Genomic DNA, 16,201 nt, shown 5'->3' with positions numbered 1-16,201 from the left:
CTGAACCTGACCTTCTGCATGCCAAGCAGAAGCTCTACCACTGAGCCACAGCCCCTCTCTGTGGTTCTCCAGGGTCTCAGGCTGAGGTCTTTCACATCGCCTACCTGCCTAGTCCCTTTAACTGGAGATGCCGGGGATTGAACCTGGGACCTTCTGCATGCCAAGCAGATGCTCTACCACTGAGCCACAGCCCCTCCCCCTGTTCCTTTGAGCTGTTCCTTTGTTTCAGTGTAGTGACATTCTTTGTTTCTTTCCTCCTCCAGCTCCCCAGAATTGGTTTTTTGGACTCGATTAGCGCGGACAATGGGAGGCGCCGTGAGTGCGGGAGAGGATAACGATGAGCTAATCGACAACCTGAAGGAGGCTCAGTACATCCGGACGGAGCTGGTGGAGCAGGCCTTCCGGGCTGTCGACCGGGCCGACTACTACCTGGAGGAGTTTAAGGACAACGCTTACAAAGACTTGGCCTGGAAACATGGGAACATTCATCTCTCCGCTCCGTGCATTTACTCCGAAGTCATGGAAGCTCTGGACCTGCAGCCGGGCCTTTCCTTCTTGAACCTGGGAAGTGGCACCGGCTACTTGAGCTCCATGGTTGGGCTCATCCTGGGTAAACGATCCTTTCACTCAGCTTAACTAGCCTAGCAAATTTATTTACTTATTTATTTATTTGCATTTTTTGCAATAGATAGATGGCCCTCCATTACTTAGAGTATTTCAGAAGTTTTGTGTTGATGGCTGTCAACTTGGAAGGCTTTAAGAGGGGAGTGGACATGGAGGAGAAGGCTATCCATAGCTACTAGTCAAAATGGAGGAGCATGCCTATTATATTAGGTACTTTGGAACCCAGGCAGGATGATGCTGCTGCAGTCGTCTTGTTTGTGGGCTTCCTAGAGGCACCTGGTTAGCCAATGTAGCTGGGCTTGATGGACCTCACCTAGAGTACTGTGTTCAGTTTTGGGCACCACAATTTAAGAAAGATGTAAATAAGCTGGAACGTGTCCAGAGGAGGGCAACAAAGATGTTGAGGGGTCTGGAGACCAAGTCAGGTGAGGAAAGGTTGAAGGAGCTGGGTATGTTTAGCCTGAAAAGGAAAAGACTGAGAGAGGATATGATAACCATCTTCAAGTACTTGAAGGGCAGTCATATAGAGGATGGTGCCGAGTTGTTTTCTGTTGCCCTAGAAGGTTGGACCAAAACCAACGGGTTAAAATTAAATCAGAAGAGTTTCCATCTAGACATTAGGAAGAATTTTCTAACAGAGCGGTTCCTCAGTGGAACAGGCTTCCTCGGGAGGTGGTAAGCTCGCCTTCCCTGGAGGTTTTTAAGCAGAGGCTAGATGGCCATCTGTCAGCAATGCTGTTTCTATGAACTTAGGCAGTTCATGAGAGGGAGGGCATCTTGGCCATCTTCTGGGCACTGGGTGTGTGTGGGGTAGTTGTGAATTTCCTGCATTGTGCAGGGGGCTGGACTAGATGACCCTGGTGGTCCCTTCCAACTCTATGATTCTATGACCTTGGTCTGATCCAGCATGGCCTTTCTTATGTATCCTTGAACGTACCGTGGATTTGTTGGCATCTTTAATACAATACAGTTTTCCATTTGATCTCCACATCCAGCCCAGCTTGTCAACAGAACTGCTGCCTCTCAAGACATCTACTCTTTCTCTGCGTTTTCAACAGAGGCAGCAGACTTCAAAGTTTAGTGACCTGTTCCGTTGTTTGTGCCAGGCTGTGTGTGTGGGGGGGGGGGGAGCATTTTAGAACTTGTGCTGGTTCTTCACTCAGTTTTGCCCCCAAAAAAGTTTCCTTTGCCTTTCTTAAACATGCAGGTCCTTTTGGTATCAACCACGGCGTGGAGCTCCACTCTGACGTTATAGAATACGCCAAGCAAAAACTGGACTTCTTCGTCAGAACAAGCGACAGTTTTGACAAGTAAGATTGGAGGGGTGTGTCTAACTTTCGGCATTTTGGACGGCAACTCCTAGTTGTAACTTTGGCAAAGAGAGCAAGTTTAGGAGGTTAGCTTATCACTGTATTTGACGTTAGCTACTAGATGGCAGAGAGGAATTAAGGTCGTCCCCCCCAATGTGGCTTTCTAGATCATGTGAGACTGATGCCTTTGTTTTCACTCCTGCAAATGTAACACATTTGTCGTGCCTGAACTAGGGAGTGAAAAAGCAGCTAGGAGTGGAAGCCTTGCTTTGTATGAATCGAAGACTTGTTCTCTGCTACCCCAGAAGGAGAACTGTATCCAAAAAGCTTTTAAGTTAATGGGAGGGGCCATGGCTCAGTGGTAGAGCATCTGCTTGGCATGCAGGAGGTCCCAGGTTCAGTCCCCGGCATCTCCAGTTAAAGGGACTAGGCATGTAGGTGATGTGAAAAACCTCTGTCTGAGACCCTGGAGAGCCATGGAAAGAGGCTGTAGCTCAGTGGTAGAGCCTCTGCTTTGCATGCAGAAGGTCCCTGGTTCAATCCCTGGCATCTCCAGTTAGAGGGACTAGGCAAGTAAGTGATGTGAAAGACCCCTGCCTGAGACCCTGGAGAGCTGCCGCCAGTCTGAGTAGATAATACTGACTTCAATGGACCAAGGGTCTGATTCAGTATAAGGCAGCTTCATGGCTTCATGTGTGTAAAGTGCTGTCAAGTTGCAGCCAACTTATGGTGACCCCATAGGGTTTTCAAGTCGACTAACTGGGGTGGTTTGCCGTTGCCTGCCTCTGTGTAGCAACCCTGGACTTCCTTGGGGGTCTCCCATCCGAGTACTAACCAGGGCCGACCCTGCTTAGCTTCTGAGAATTGACGACATCAGGCTAGCCTGGGCCATCCTGGGCCAGGCCAACCTAGCAGTGTAGCAAAGCTTCTCCTGTTAAGAGTAGGTGGGATCTCCAAACACACTTTTGTGTTTTTTTCTTCTAACATTTGTCGTTACTTTGCTGTATCTTTTAATTTTTAATTTAAAAAAAAACATAAATGAACCTTAGTGTTCAGAACGTCAGTTGTATTTTTTACATTTTATGGAAACCTTCCCTAACATTTTGAAATTGTCACAATATTTTTTTTAAAAGTTACTTTGCTTGTTTCACCATAGTAATTAACTTGCTTTCATAAGTAGCATCCACAACACACCTGATGGTGATTGAAGTCTCTCTTTGTTCTACACAAAGTTACCGTAATGTTTTAGGAATGCTTGCTTGACTGCATTTGACTGGTCAACTCGTCGAGCCTTTCCACATAATTGGAATATCTCTTCCAAAAACACCTGAGAAGTACGCTACACGGAGGATGGTGCTGGTGCATCTGTCTTGTTTGTAGCTTCCTAGAGGCCCCTGGTTGGCCACTGTGTGAACAGACTGCTGGACTTGATGGGCCTTGGTCTGATCCAGCAAGGCCTTTCTTATGTTCTTATGAGAAGGGAAAGAGCTGTATCTCTTTGCTGGAGTACATACATGTTTGTTTGTTTATTAAATGTATATCCCGCCCCTCCCCCACCAAGGGTGGGCTTGGGGCGGCTTACATCTAATTTATTTTATTACTATCATTATCATTATTAGATCAGATTCAGATTCAGACACCTTTATTTGCATAGGAAAATAGCAACCTTATCATTATTAGATTTGTATCCAGCCATGGGATATATATACACATATAATACATCCAATATTCATCATTTAAACAGACACCCTGTTCTTTTGTGTCTGTGGGGCCGGGGGCGGGGTTAATGCTTGACATTTCCATTTAAAAGGATCTTGGAGCGCTTCCGCCAGTCAGAAGCTCGGTTACAAGGCCCTTTTCATGTGCACAGGAAATATGCATTCTTTAATCACCCTCGAGTCCAAGTGAGAAAAGTGGACTTGAAATAACATAAATCAGTCAATTTAATAATGCATATTTTTTTAAAAATACGACTATTCTTAATTCTTCAGCTCTCTTGGGAAACTGTGCTTGCTAAGCTTCTTCTGATGAAGCCGTAACGTTTTGGAGTGTGCCGGTCTCCCAGGACCATAATATTTATCGAGGTTTGAGCCATGTGAAATATCTCACCAGACTTCACAGAACCCACATATGTATGTCCCTTTTATGCAGGGACGTTTCCCCGCGATTCCCCCCCCCCCGACTGCTTCGGAGCTTCCTTTTGATTATGCGTGCCTTTTCTGCCAGTCAGAGGTAGCTTCGCTCTCCCCGCACGTTTTGCCTGTGTTTTCCGGATGCCGTTTTAGCCAGATGGGCAGAAAAGGTGTACATAATCAGAAGGAGGCCCCAAAGCTGTCGGCGGGGGTGACCACGGGGAAACATCCCTGCGTAAAAGGCCTATGTTTGCTTGCTTCAAATTCAGAGAGCCTTTGCTCTTTAATCCATGATAGATAGATAGATAGATAGATAGATAGATAGATAGATAGATAGATAGATAGATAGATAGATAGATAGATATTGATTGATGGATACTGATTGATAGAGAGAGAGATACATAGATATTGATTGATGGATATTGATTGATGGATATTGATAGATATTGATTGATAGATAGATATTGATAGATATTGATAGATACATAGATAGATATTGATACATAGATATTGATTGATGTTGATAATTGATAGATATTGATTGATAGATATTGATTGATAGATATTGATTGATAATTGATAGATATTGATAGATAATTGATACATAGATATTGATACATAGATATTGATAGATATTGATATAAATTGATTGATATATATTGATTGATAATTGATAGATATTAATTGATGGATATTGATTGATGGATATTGATTGATAGATACATTGATAGATACATAAATAGATATTGATTGATTGCGATAGATAGACAGACAGACAGACAGACAAGGCTGGCTTGCTGACTCCTCATGTCAGTTAGCAGCTTGGCTTGCAGCTGTCCTCTGTTCCCAGGTTCGAGTTCTGCGAGCCTTCCTTCGTCCCGGGCAACTGTTTAGAGCTCTCTCCAGAGTGCACCCAGTATGACCGCGTGTACTGCGGGGCAGGCGTCCAGAAGCAGCACGAAGACTACATGAAGAGTTTGCTGAAAGTCGGCGGGATCCTGGTCATGCCGTTGGAGGAAAAGGTTTGCCGGGAGAAGTCTCCTGCCTGGGATTTTGCTTTGGGGATTCTCGGCGGGCCACGTCAGGAAGTGAAAGTCAGGGCGATAGAACAGGGTTGTTGCGAGGATAAAATGGAGGAGAGGAGAATGTTGGAAGGAGAAGATGAGTTGGTTTTGATACGCCAACTTTCTCTACCTTTTTTTTAAGGAGAATCAAACCAGCTCACAATCTCCTTCCCTTCCCCTCCCCACAACATACACCCTGTGAGGTAGATGGGGCTGAGAGAGTTCGGAGAGAACTGTGACTGGCCAAGGTCACCCAGCAGGCTGCATGGGGAGGAGTGGGGAAACCAACCCAGTTCACCAGATTAGTGTCGACCACTCATGTGGAGGAGTGGAGAATCAAGCCCGGTTCTCCAGGTTGGAGTCCAGAAGTTGGGGAGAGTCAGGACGGTTCTCATAGTTAAGCGCTGCTCCGCTTGCGCTAGATGAGCTCCACAAGTGGAGGATGGGCAAGTTACGGTGAGAAGCCAACGTAATTAGAATGCAGAGAACGCGTGCAGATGGCTGATGGTACAGCACATGGATCATATGTGTAAAAGGTAAAGGTCCCCTGTGCAAGCACTGGGTCTTTCCTGACCCATGGGGTGACATCACATCCCGACATTTACTAGGCAGACTTTGTTTATGGGGTGGTTTGCCAGTGCCTTACCCAGTCATCTTCTGTTTACCCCCAGCAAGCTGGGTACTCATTTTACTGATTTTGGAAGGATAGAAGGCTGAGTCAACCTTGAGCCGGCTACCTGAAACCGACTTCCGTCAGAATCAAACTCAGGTCATGAGCAGAGCTTGGATTGCAGTACTGCAGCTTACCACTCTGCGCCACGGGGCTCATAACATGTTGTATATTTATGGTTAATTATAGATAAAGTTGTTCCAACATTCCGTCTTGTTTGCCATGTTCGGAGCTCCCACGCTTGCGTCCTGTTGGGGAGATCAAATGTTGGGTATGGCGGAGGCAGGGTGCAATACACTGAACCCAGAACCTGGAGGTGGGCTAGAGGCTCCCCCGGCAGCCTACCTGTCCCATGCCTGCCAGAGGTGCCCTTTTTCTTTTTCCTTGTTCACCTGGGGAAGGCCTAGAACAGACACTTGCTTCCCCTAGAGTGGCGGTTCCCAAGCTGTGCTCCACGGAGCACTGGGTGCTCCGCGAAACATCTCCCAGTGCTCCGTGAAGAGACAGGAAAGAAAAATACTACTGTCATTTGGTTTAGTATATAGGTGCTAGGTGAAAATCAGCGCTCCGTGATGAATTTATCTCCTGGAAAGTGCTCCATGACTCAAAAAGTTTGGGAACTGATGCCCTAGAGGGCTTGTCCTTGGCACAGAGAAATTGTCTGCTCTAGGCACCCTGTGCCATCTTAGAAAGGTAGAGTTGGAAGGAGCCATACAGGCCATCTAGTCTAACCCCCTGCTCAATGCAGGATCAGCCCGATATTTCTATTCTGCTGCCAGCCCTAAAAGAGGCGAAGATGGCTTCCTTTTTCAGGGTTGGTCTGTTTTGATTAGCATAGCTATTTTGACTAGCGTGGCTTCATTTTGAATTTCTTGTTCTCCAACACAGCTGACTAAGATCACTCGAACCGGCCTTTCCGCCTGGGAGACCAAGAAGATTTTGGCGGTTTCCTTTGCTCCTCTGATCCAACCCAACCATGCAGATTCGGGGAAGTCAAAACTTGTTCACTTGCGTAAGTGTGCATCTTCTGTAGATACGTTTCTTTTATCGATCATTGCTGTGGTTTTGGCACTGGCGATGTATGTAGTTCACAGAGCCATTCGTCCCGGCCAGGGCCCTGCTGTCTCTATATTCCTGGTGTGTTTGAGTGTGTGCATGTGAGACCATGTTTATTTATTTATTTAATTGTTTTGGGGCTTATATCCCACCCTCTATCCCGGCCGAAGCCGGGCTCAGGGTGACTAACAACATTAAAATATCATAAAGCACAATAAAACATACAACACAGTACTAATTTAAAACACAGTTCAACACAGTACTAATTTAAAACAACAGGCACTAGAGCTAGAAATACGTGTATGTGTGTTAAGTGCTGTCAAGTCGCTTCCGATTCATGGCGACCCTATGAATCGATGTCCTCCCAAACGTCCTATCTTTAACAGCCTTGCTCAGATCTTGCAAACTGAGGGCTGTGGTTTCTCTATAGAGTCAATCCATCTCTTGTTGAGTCTTCCTCTTTTCCTGCTGCCCTCAACTTTTCCTAGCATGATTGTCTTTTCCAGTGACTCTTGACTTCTCATAATGTGACCAAAGTACGACAGCCTCCGTTGAGTCATTTTAGCTTCTGGGGTCAGTTCAGGCTTGATTTGATCTGTAACCCACTGGTTTGTTTATTTGGCAGTCCACAGTATCCGTAACACTCTCCTCCAACACCACATTTCAGAGGAATCTACTTTCTTCCTATCAGCTTTCTTCATTGTCCACATAGAAACACGTAGGCACTCAGTTTCAGTACACAGTGTCTCAGCCAGCACAGAAAGTGCAGTCCTGTCTAAAGATCCATGCTGCTAAGAATGCCACAAATCGTTTGGGAGACTTGTAGTCGCACAGCGGATGTTGTTCTTTCGGTTAATTAAATTTAAAAGCATTCCCATCTCTTGCTTTCACTTAAAAAAAAATACAAGGTGGCTTACAGCAATAAATCATAAAGAGAGCAAGATGAAAACTATCAGCGTCTACTAGCCATGGTGAGTAAAGGGAACCTCCACGTTTGGAGGCAGTCAACTTTTGAATACCAGTGCCAGGAGGCAGCGTCAGGGGAAGGCCTTGGCCTCAGACCAGAACCAACGGGTTGAAATTAAATCAAAAGAGTTTCCATCTAGACATTAGGAAGAATTTTCTAACAGAGTGGTTCCTCAGTGGAACAGGTTTCCTTGGGAGGTGGTGAGCTCTCCTTCCCTGGAGGTTTTTAAGCAGAGGCTAGATGGCCATCTGTCAGCAATATTGAGTCTATGACCTTGGGCAGCTCATGAGAAGGAGGGCATCTTGGCCATCTTCTGGGCATGGAGTGGGGGTCACTGGGTGTGTGTGTGGGGGAGGTAGTTGTGAAATTCCTGCATTGTGCAGGGGGTTGGACTAGATGACCCTGGTGGTCCCTTCCAACTCTATGATTCTATTCTATGATTCTATGCCCTATTGTTGGCCCTCCAGAGGAATTGGCTACTGTTTGAGGCAGGATGCTGGAGTAGATGGGCCACTGGCCTAATACAGCAGGTCTCTTAGGTTGCTGGACTAGATGGACCACTGATCCCATCCAGTAGGGCTCTTATGTTTTTAGGATGCTGGGCTAGATGGAGCATCTGCTCAGATCCAGCAGGGCTCTTAGGTTGCTGGACTAGATGGACCACTGGACTGACCCAGCAGGACTCTTCTGCTCTTACAGGTGACCACAACTACAGCATGAAAATTACAGTTTCCAATGCCATAAAAATTCAAAACAGCAAAAGGGGGAAGAATAATTTTTAAAAATAGTCATAAGAACGTAAGAAAGGCCATGCTGGATAAGACCAAGGTCCATCAAGTCCAGCAGTCTGTTCACACAGTGGCCAACCAGGTGCCTCTAGGAAGCCCACAAGCAAAACGACTGCAGCAGCACCGTCCTGCCTGTGTTCCAAAGCACCTAATATAATAGGCATGTTCCTCTGATCCTGGAGAGAATAGGTATGCATCATACTTGCATTCATGTTGACTAGTAGCCATGGATAGCCCTCTCCTCCATGAACATGTCCACTCCCCTCTTAAAGCCTTCCAAGTTGGCAGCCATCACCACATCCTGGGGCCGGGAGTTCCACAATTTAACTATGTGTTGAGTGAAGAAAGACTTCCTTTTCTCTGTTTTGAATCTCTCACCCTTCAGCTTCAGCAGATGACCCCGCGTTCTGGTATTACGAGAGAGGGAGAAAAGCTTCCCCCTCAGTGTTCCATCAACCATTTCCCATTGCCTGGGAAAATCTGCACAGCCAAACAAATCTCCATTGGTCAATTAAGCATGTCTGGGCAAAAGCCACACTAGCTCCCTCCCACTTTCTAAAAACACTTGGCAGGCGGCAAGAAAGGTGTTGGCAGATGCCGTGGCATCCACAGGTACCACGTTGGGGAACCCGGGTTAAAAGACCCGCAGGCTACAGTTTCAAATCAAAACGACCGTGACCATTCTGGTGTCCACCAAGATCCCCTTGCCCTTCCAACTTCCCCTTCTGCCTTTTTTCAGCGCCAGTGATGGTCCGTAGCCTCCAAGACCTGGCCCGCATCGCCATCCGCAGCACCATCAAGAAGCTGATCCACCAGGAGACTGCCGGCCGCAACGGAAACGGCCTCCGGAACCCGCCACGGTTTAAGCGGAGGCGCATCCGCCGGCGCCGCATGGAGACCATCGTCTTCTTGGACAAAGAGGTCTTCGCCAGCCGGATCTCCAACCCGTCTGACGACAACAACTGCGAGGAGCTGGAGGAGGAGAGCCGGGAGGAGGCGGAGAAGGCCGTCCCCGAACTGAAGCCCGACCCTCCCGTGAACATCCTGCGGGAGAGGGTCCTGAGCCTGCCCTTGCCCGACCCCCTGAAATATTACCTGCTTTATTACAGAGAGAAATAAAGTTGGCACAAAAAGGAGAGGTAGGCAGGACACTGAAACGCTCAGTAGGGTTTGACGAACATGCGCCACTCGCTTGCATGGTGGTAAGCGGGCCAGGGGGGATGTGGCTGCCGTGTATTTTAAAAACCGTGATAGCATTTTTTCAGATCCCTTCCCTTGGTATCTGTGCTCCAGTTTTTGTCTTACAGCTGAGCTTCCTTGGGCGGGGGTGGGGACGGGGTCAGGCTAGCCGCAGAGTGTCCTGAAATGAGGATTGTGTTCAGTAGAGGGGGGGAGGTTGTGTTTTTTTTTTTTTTAAAGAACAACAACACAATACCCCCTGTATTGTTGCTGAGACATCCGTGGATCTCTCGGCTGTGTTTTTTTTCCTAGCAAACGGCAGTTTTCAGAACTTATATCGAGCGCCCCCTTGAAATGAGCTTGCAGCGACACAGCAGCGTTTAACCCAGGAAGCCGAGTCTCTTCCCCGAGAAAACGCCCCCAGAAAAGCACAATATTAGCAACTCGTACCAGAGTCAGGAGGAATCGGCGTATGTTGAACGCCCAGTTAAAGCTTTTTTTTGTAGACATCAAGGACATCAGTTTAGAGAAAATAAGGAGGATAACAGCCCCTTAAGGCATCAAGGTTATTGGTTTTGGGGGTTTTTTTAACCCCCATTAGGAGAATTCCTGTTTGATACATGACCAGGAAAGGCTACGTGAGGTTCAAGCGGAAGCAGCAGCCTCATTTTGGGCTCTGGCGTCGGTCATCCCAAACCTTGCTAGGTTTCTCTGTTTGGTAACTCTGTTCTCTGAAAGTCTAGACAGAAAAGCATGGGGAGGAAGAAACCACAGGGGCCGGTTCTTCAAAAGACGTCAGGGCTTTTTGCGAATCGGTTGCGTGAGCACCGAGCCAGTCATGTAACATGGACAGTTGCGGGTGTATTTCCTAATCAGAACAAATGCCGAATTATTTCTGGAAAGGTAGATTCCGTTTTCTTAGCGAATGCCCAGAAACTGGAACCAAAAACACCAGGTTTCAATGATTGGATACATGGTTGAGGTACTGCCCCTGTTTGGGGTCTATGCCGCAGCCCAGAGCACTAGAAACCTCTTTTTTTGTGGAGAGAAAAAAAGATATAATTACAACCTAATCCAGTTTAATTTGATCCCCCCTTTAAACATTTACACAGATACTTAAAACTTGATGAGCAAACAGAGAAATGTTAGATTGTTCTGTGGAACGTCCACTCAGATCCTTCCTTGGATGTTGGTAAGTCATTTCCAGTCTGGGAATTTGAAGCAGGAAGTGAGAGAAAGAGAAATCTTGGTGACGGTCGAGGGTATCCCTCACCCTTGAAAAGCTAAGGGGGGGGGGAACATCCTCTTCAAAATACTGTTTTCAGTATGTAGAAAGCGATGCCTCCGTTGGAAACGCTCCATCAGGGCTTTAAGTTTCCATCTCATCGGCGGCATCTTTTCTGCTTATAGGATGTCTTTGTTAGAATCTGTTGAGTCTCTAGTATCTGCATATGCAAATCCGTCTACGGATACAGGCGTTGGTCTCATCCAGGCATGTGGCGTACAACAGGGCCTCCGTAGGCAGAGCCCCCGTATACTGTGGTCTGCCAGAAACGTGGCGATCTCTTGTTTTTTGTAGTTCACCCAGGCCACGCATACAGCCCAGGATATGCGTGAAGAAAAGGGCTTGGTATAATACCTCCCGCTACCTCCCTCCTCTTCATCAGGGTCTTAGCCTTTGCCGAGTCAACCCAGACTAACCGTCTTTCCTGCTCCCATCCCCGTTTTTGAACCTGTGAGCGCAAAGTGAATTTTCTCTGTCAAGTTAAAAGCTGCAAGACACCACTGTCTTTCAAAACTCGCAACGTACCATTTGGCCTCCTAGGAATGATGCTTTAAACTGCTAGAACCTTCTAACGCTGTATGAAGCTTCCTTAGATCGAGGCAGGCTTGTCGGTTCGTCCGGCCCGGTATTTATCTGCTTTGTTTGGCAATAATTTTCCAAGGTCTTACCTGGTATGTGCATGAGCAGTTTGGTGTTTGTTTGTTTCAATTTTTATTTTCCACAGAGCAATTTGTAGGTGAATCTACCGAGTCGTCATCCGTGAATTCCATTTGGTTTTTCAAATAACTGGTTGAATTTTAGCTATCCACAGAGATTGCCTTAGTCAAGGGAGTATTTAACTTCGCTTTCCCCACTACATTATCAAGGACGTTTGGTGAAGGTATGTTCTAACATCCATTTGTTCCCGCTTTAATTAAAAATTGGCTTCTTGTGGATTCAAACTGCTATCCCCTTTTTTAATTTGTGTGTTTAAGAGAGAACGTGTGCAAACCAATTGTGATCCGTCTGGTCGTCCTATTATCGAAACACACACAAAAAAGGTAGTATTTGTGCGCTCGTGTTCGTGCCCAGCGCAACTGTGAAATAAGTTAGACTGTAGCAGCGTGTCAGAAGGGAGATTTCTCAGTATTCCTACACACCAGCATTTACATACTCTAGTCAGTGGGTGTTCTTGGTAAACTAATCGTATCTGTCAAGATTTTTTTTTTTTGTGAAGTCTGTAAATTCGTTCTTCCTCCCCCGACCATCAACTGTGTATTTTTTGCAATTCACATCGTCTGCATTTTTTCAGCCTCGTGCAATTATTTTACGGTTTTTGATAGGATCGCCAAGTCACCCACGTGGAGAAAAAAAATGCTTTCCTCCATAGGTTTCCTTCGATGCGGTAAACTGAAGATGTACATATCTGTAGAAATGAAGATTGGGAGAGGGGGAACTGCTGTCTGAGGCATGGAGAAACAGCAGGAGAGAGTGATTTTTAAAAATAAATAAATGCAGATTTGATCTGCATGACAATAAATATGTTCCCATTTCAGGTGTGCTTATATCTTGCCTGTGGTAGATGCTGGGTCTCATACGAACAAATAAACAGTACACGTGAACACATGAAGCTGCCTTCTACTGAGTCAGACCCTCGGTCCATCAAAGTCAGTATTGTCTACCCAGACAGGCAGCGGCTCTCCAGGGTCTCAGGTAGAGGTCTTTCACATCACCTACTCACCTAGTCCCTTTAACTGGAGATGCCGGGGATTGAACCTGGGATCTTCTGAATGCCAATCAGATGCTCTACCACTGAGCTACAGCCCCTCTGTGTTTGGACAGGAATTTTCCAGGTCTGGTGGTTTGGGTGGATGCTGTTTCCTGTAGAGAAGTCCTGAAAGAGACTCTTGGTAGGGAGCCTTTGATTCTGCAGCTGTGGGGTTCTCATTGCATTTATTCCAGATTTCAGCGTGGTGAGAGCCAGCATGGTAGTGTGGTTAAGAGCTGTGGTTTGGAGCGACGGACTCTGACCTGGAGAACTGGGTTTGATTTCCCGCTCCTCCACATGAGCAGCGGAAGCTAATCTGGTGAACTGGATTTGTTTCCCCACCCCTACACATGAAGCCAGCTGGGTGACCTTGGGCTAGTCACACTCTCTCAGCCCCACCTACCTCACAGGCTGTCTGTTGTGGGGAGGGGAAGGGAAGGCGATTGTAAGCCGGTTTGAGTCTCCTTTAAGTGGTAGAGAAAGTCGGCATATAAAGACCAACTCTTCTTCTTCTTCTTCAAGTTGTATGGGATTTACTGAGCAACCACCCACTTCCTGTGACTGAAAACAATGAATGAGATTCTGCAAATTTGGTCTATTAACAGGTACCTTCCTCTGGCACACTGAGCCTTCCGCAAGACCATTGAGAGCCAGTGTGGTGTAATGGTTAAGAGGAGTGGACTCTAATCCAGAGAACTGGGTTTGATTCCTCACTCCTCCACATGAGCGGCGGAGGCTAATCTGGTGAACCAGGTTGGTATCCCCACTCCTTCACATGAAGCCAAGTGGCCTTGGGTTAGTCACAGTTCTCTTAGGACTCTCTCAGCCCCACCTACCTCACAAGGTTGTTGTGGGGAGTATTTGAAACTGGAAGAGGAGTCAGGCATGTGCTTTTCAAGCTGCATTCTGAAGTTCTAATGCTGGTGAAAGGAGGGAGCACGGCATGGTATATAGCCCAATCTTGTCAGAGCTCGGAAGCTAAGCAGGGTCAGTACTTGGAAGGGAGACCCCCAAGGAAGGCAATGGCGATCCACCTCTGCTTCTCATTTGTCTTGAATGCCCCTGGCTGGGGTCGCCATAAGTCCGGCTGCGACTTGATGGCACATTACGCACACATGCAATGCCCATGAAAAGCTACACCACATTCTTATGCTGAAGTGGGAGAATGACTTTTTGTGGCTTCTAAAACATTTCCATAATGGGTTGTTTCCCCCAGTGTGGTGTAGCGGTTTGATTGTCCTACTAGGATCTGGAAAACCCAGGTTCGAATCCCCACTCTGCTATGGAAGCTTGCTGGGCGCCCTTGGGGGCTGGTCACAGACACTCAGCTTAACCTACCTTGCAGAAGAAGAGGAGGAGGAGGAGTTGGTTTTTATATGCCAACTTTATCACTTAAGGAAGAATCAAATCCGCTTACAATCACCTTCCCTTCCCCTCCCCACAACAGACACCCTGTGAGGTAGGTTGGGGCTGAGAGAGCTCTAAGAGAGGTGGGACTAGCCCGAGGTCACCCAGCTGGCTTCATGTGGAGGAGCGGGGAATCAAACCCAGTTCACCAGATTAGAGTCCGCCACTCATGTGGAGGAGCGGGGAATCAAACCCGGTTCTCCAGATTAGAGTCCACCGCTCTTAACCACTACACCACTCTGGCAGGGTTGTTGTGAGGATACAGTCGAAAAGGGGAAAGTGTTACCATCCTCTTTTGAATATTGTGACGGCCTATGGCTATACAATAAAACTTTATTACCTAGCCATCCTCTTTGGATCCCCGTTGGGGAGAAAAGTAGCGGTTGTGAACGAAGTAAATGCACAGTGCGGATGCTTGAGCCTTTTGAATGGAAATGGTCAGAAAGATGCAGAGCTCCTCTTCGCCACTAGAGGCTATTCTTTTCTAAGTCGTTCCAGGTCTTCCACAAAGATAGGTTTTTTTTGGCAAAACTTGTCTTTGGTTTTTGAATTTGGTCCAAGGTAAACAAATAGCGGATTGTTTGAGAGCTGAAACATGGAACTCTGAGTCCTGAGGTCTCCAAGCCTCTGGCTGGAGAACAAATGATTTTCCCCATTGACTGCCACTTCCTTTCACTGAAACAGCGCAGCGCGCTCAACGTTACAATTTGCCGTCCCCGAAGGTGCGGATCCCTCGGCTTTAGTGCCCCTGAAGCCGAGCTGGAAACAGGAGGAGCTAGCCCGGGAGTGGGGGGGGGGCAGCCCAAATGCAGCCCCCTTTCAGTAGCAGTCCACCAACGTGGGCCGGCTAGCCAACACGGCCTGAAAGGCGGTCGAAGCCCCCAACGAATAGTTAAGCTGCCAGAAGGCCAAATGAAAAGACCCTGCAGGAGTGGCCGAGCCTCTTTACCACACTATGTCCACATTTGAAGTGCAGTTAAAATGCTTAGGGCTGTTTAGCTTGGAAAGTAGGCGGTTAAGGGGAGACATGATAGAGGTCTATAAAATTATGCGTGGTTTGGAGAGAGTGGACAGGGAGGAGCTTTTCTCCTCTCATAATACCATCTGCTGAAGTTGGAGGGTGAGAGATTCCAAACAAATAAAAGGAAGTACTTTTTCACTACGCATTGTTAAATTGTGGAACTCCCTGCCCCAGGATGTGGTGATGGCCGCCAACTTGGAAGGCTTTAAGAGGGGGAGTGGACATGTTCATGGAGGAGAGAGCTACTAGTCAAAATGAATACTAGTCATGATGCATACCAATTCTCTCCAGGATCAGAGGAGCAGGCCTATTATATTAGGTGCTTTGGAACGCAGGCAAGATAATGCTGCTGCAGTCGTCTTACTTGTGGACTTCCTAGAGGCACCTAGTTGGCCAATGTGTGAACAGGCTGCTGGACCTGATGGCCCTTAGTCTGATCCAGCATGGCCTTTCTTATGTTCCTTTAGAGCAGGAGTTCCAAATTGCTTGTGCAAGGAAGCCAAGCTATATATTACAGAGAGACAAATAGCCTCCCCCCCCCTTCCACCCTCCTTAGATCAGCCTGGGGTGAAATTCCTTTCCTCATTCCCAGCTGGGTTGATGAGTCAGATAGTGAGCAAACCCATCCACTGAGTCAAAGAAATGATATTTTATTTACTTCTCATGTTGTCTGTAGCTGTGGGAGTCCCTCATGGTGTCTGCCAAAGAGGAGAGCAAACCTCTCTTAGGTTCCGTCAGTCAGACCTGAGGGAGCTGAAGAAGGAGGAAAGAGTTCGTCAAGCCTTTCTCTTCTCTGGGAAGACTTTAAGCTAAACTTCCCTCCTCTTCCAGAATGAAGCCCCAGTAATTGTGTTGAGTTGCATTCAGCTCTCCTTACTGCTGAAGAACACACCAGTTTAAAGTATAACGAGTCTGGGAAAATCACACGAATATCCTAGATGTTTTTGTTTA

The 16,201-nt window shown here is 47.0% G+C and overlaps 1 protein-coding gene across 1 annotated transcript; it reads left to right on the top strand.

Moving 5' to 3' along the window:
• The first annotated feature begins 285 nt into the window (after positions 1 to 285).
• PCMTD2 (protein-L-isoaspartate (D-aspartate) O-methyltransferase domain containing 2) lies at positions 286 to 9,730 on the top strand. The gene is made up of 5 exons (XM_056844463.1): positions 286 to 610; positions 1,832 to 1,934; positions 4,917 to 5,088; positions 6,689 to 6,812; positions 9,351 to 9,730. The coding sequence occupies exons 1-5, from the start codon at positions 304 to 306 to the stop codon at positions 9,728 to 9,730; spliced, it is 1,086 nt and encodes a 361-aa protein (XP_056700441.1). The 5' UTR covers positions 286 to 303.
• The last annotated feature ends 6,471 nt before the right edge of the window (positions 9,731 to 16,201 follow it).

Source organism: Euleptes europaea, chromosome 2, assembly GCF_029931775.1.
Source record: "Euleptes europaea isolate rEulEur1 chromosome 2, rEulEur1.hap1, whole genome shotgun sequence".
Taxonomy (NCBI): domain Eukaryota; kingdom Metazoa; phylum Chordata; class Lepidosauria; order Squamata; family Sphaerodactylidae; genus Euleptes; species Euleptes europaea.
The sequence above is the reverse complement of the archived record's forward strand: the minus strand, read 5'-3'. Positions and strand labels throughout refer to the sequence as shown.

Coding starts and splice junctions, on each gene's coding strand:
- PCMTD2 (XM_056844463.1), top strand. CDS start 304: ATGGGAGGCGCCGTGAGTGCGGGAGAGGATAACGATGAGCTAATCGAC. Junction 611..1,831: donor CATGGTTGGGCTCATCCTGG/GTAAACGATCCT, acceptor TTAAACATGCAG/GTCCTTTTGGTATCAACCAC. Junction 1,935..4,916: donor ACAAGCGACAGTTTTGACAA/GTAAGATTGGAG, acceptor CTCTGTTCCCAG/GTTCGAGTTCTGCGAGCCTT.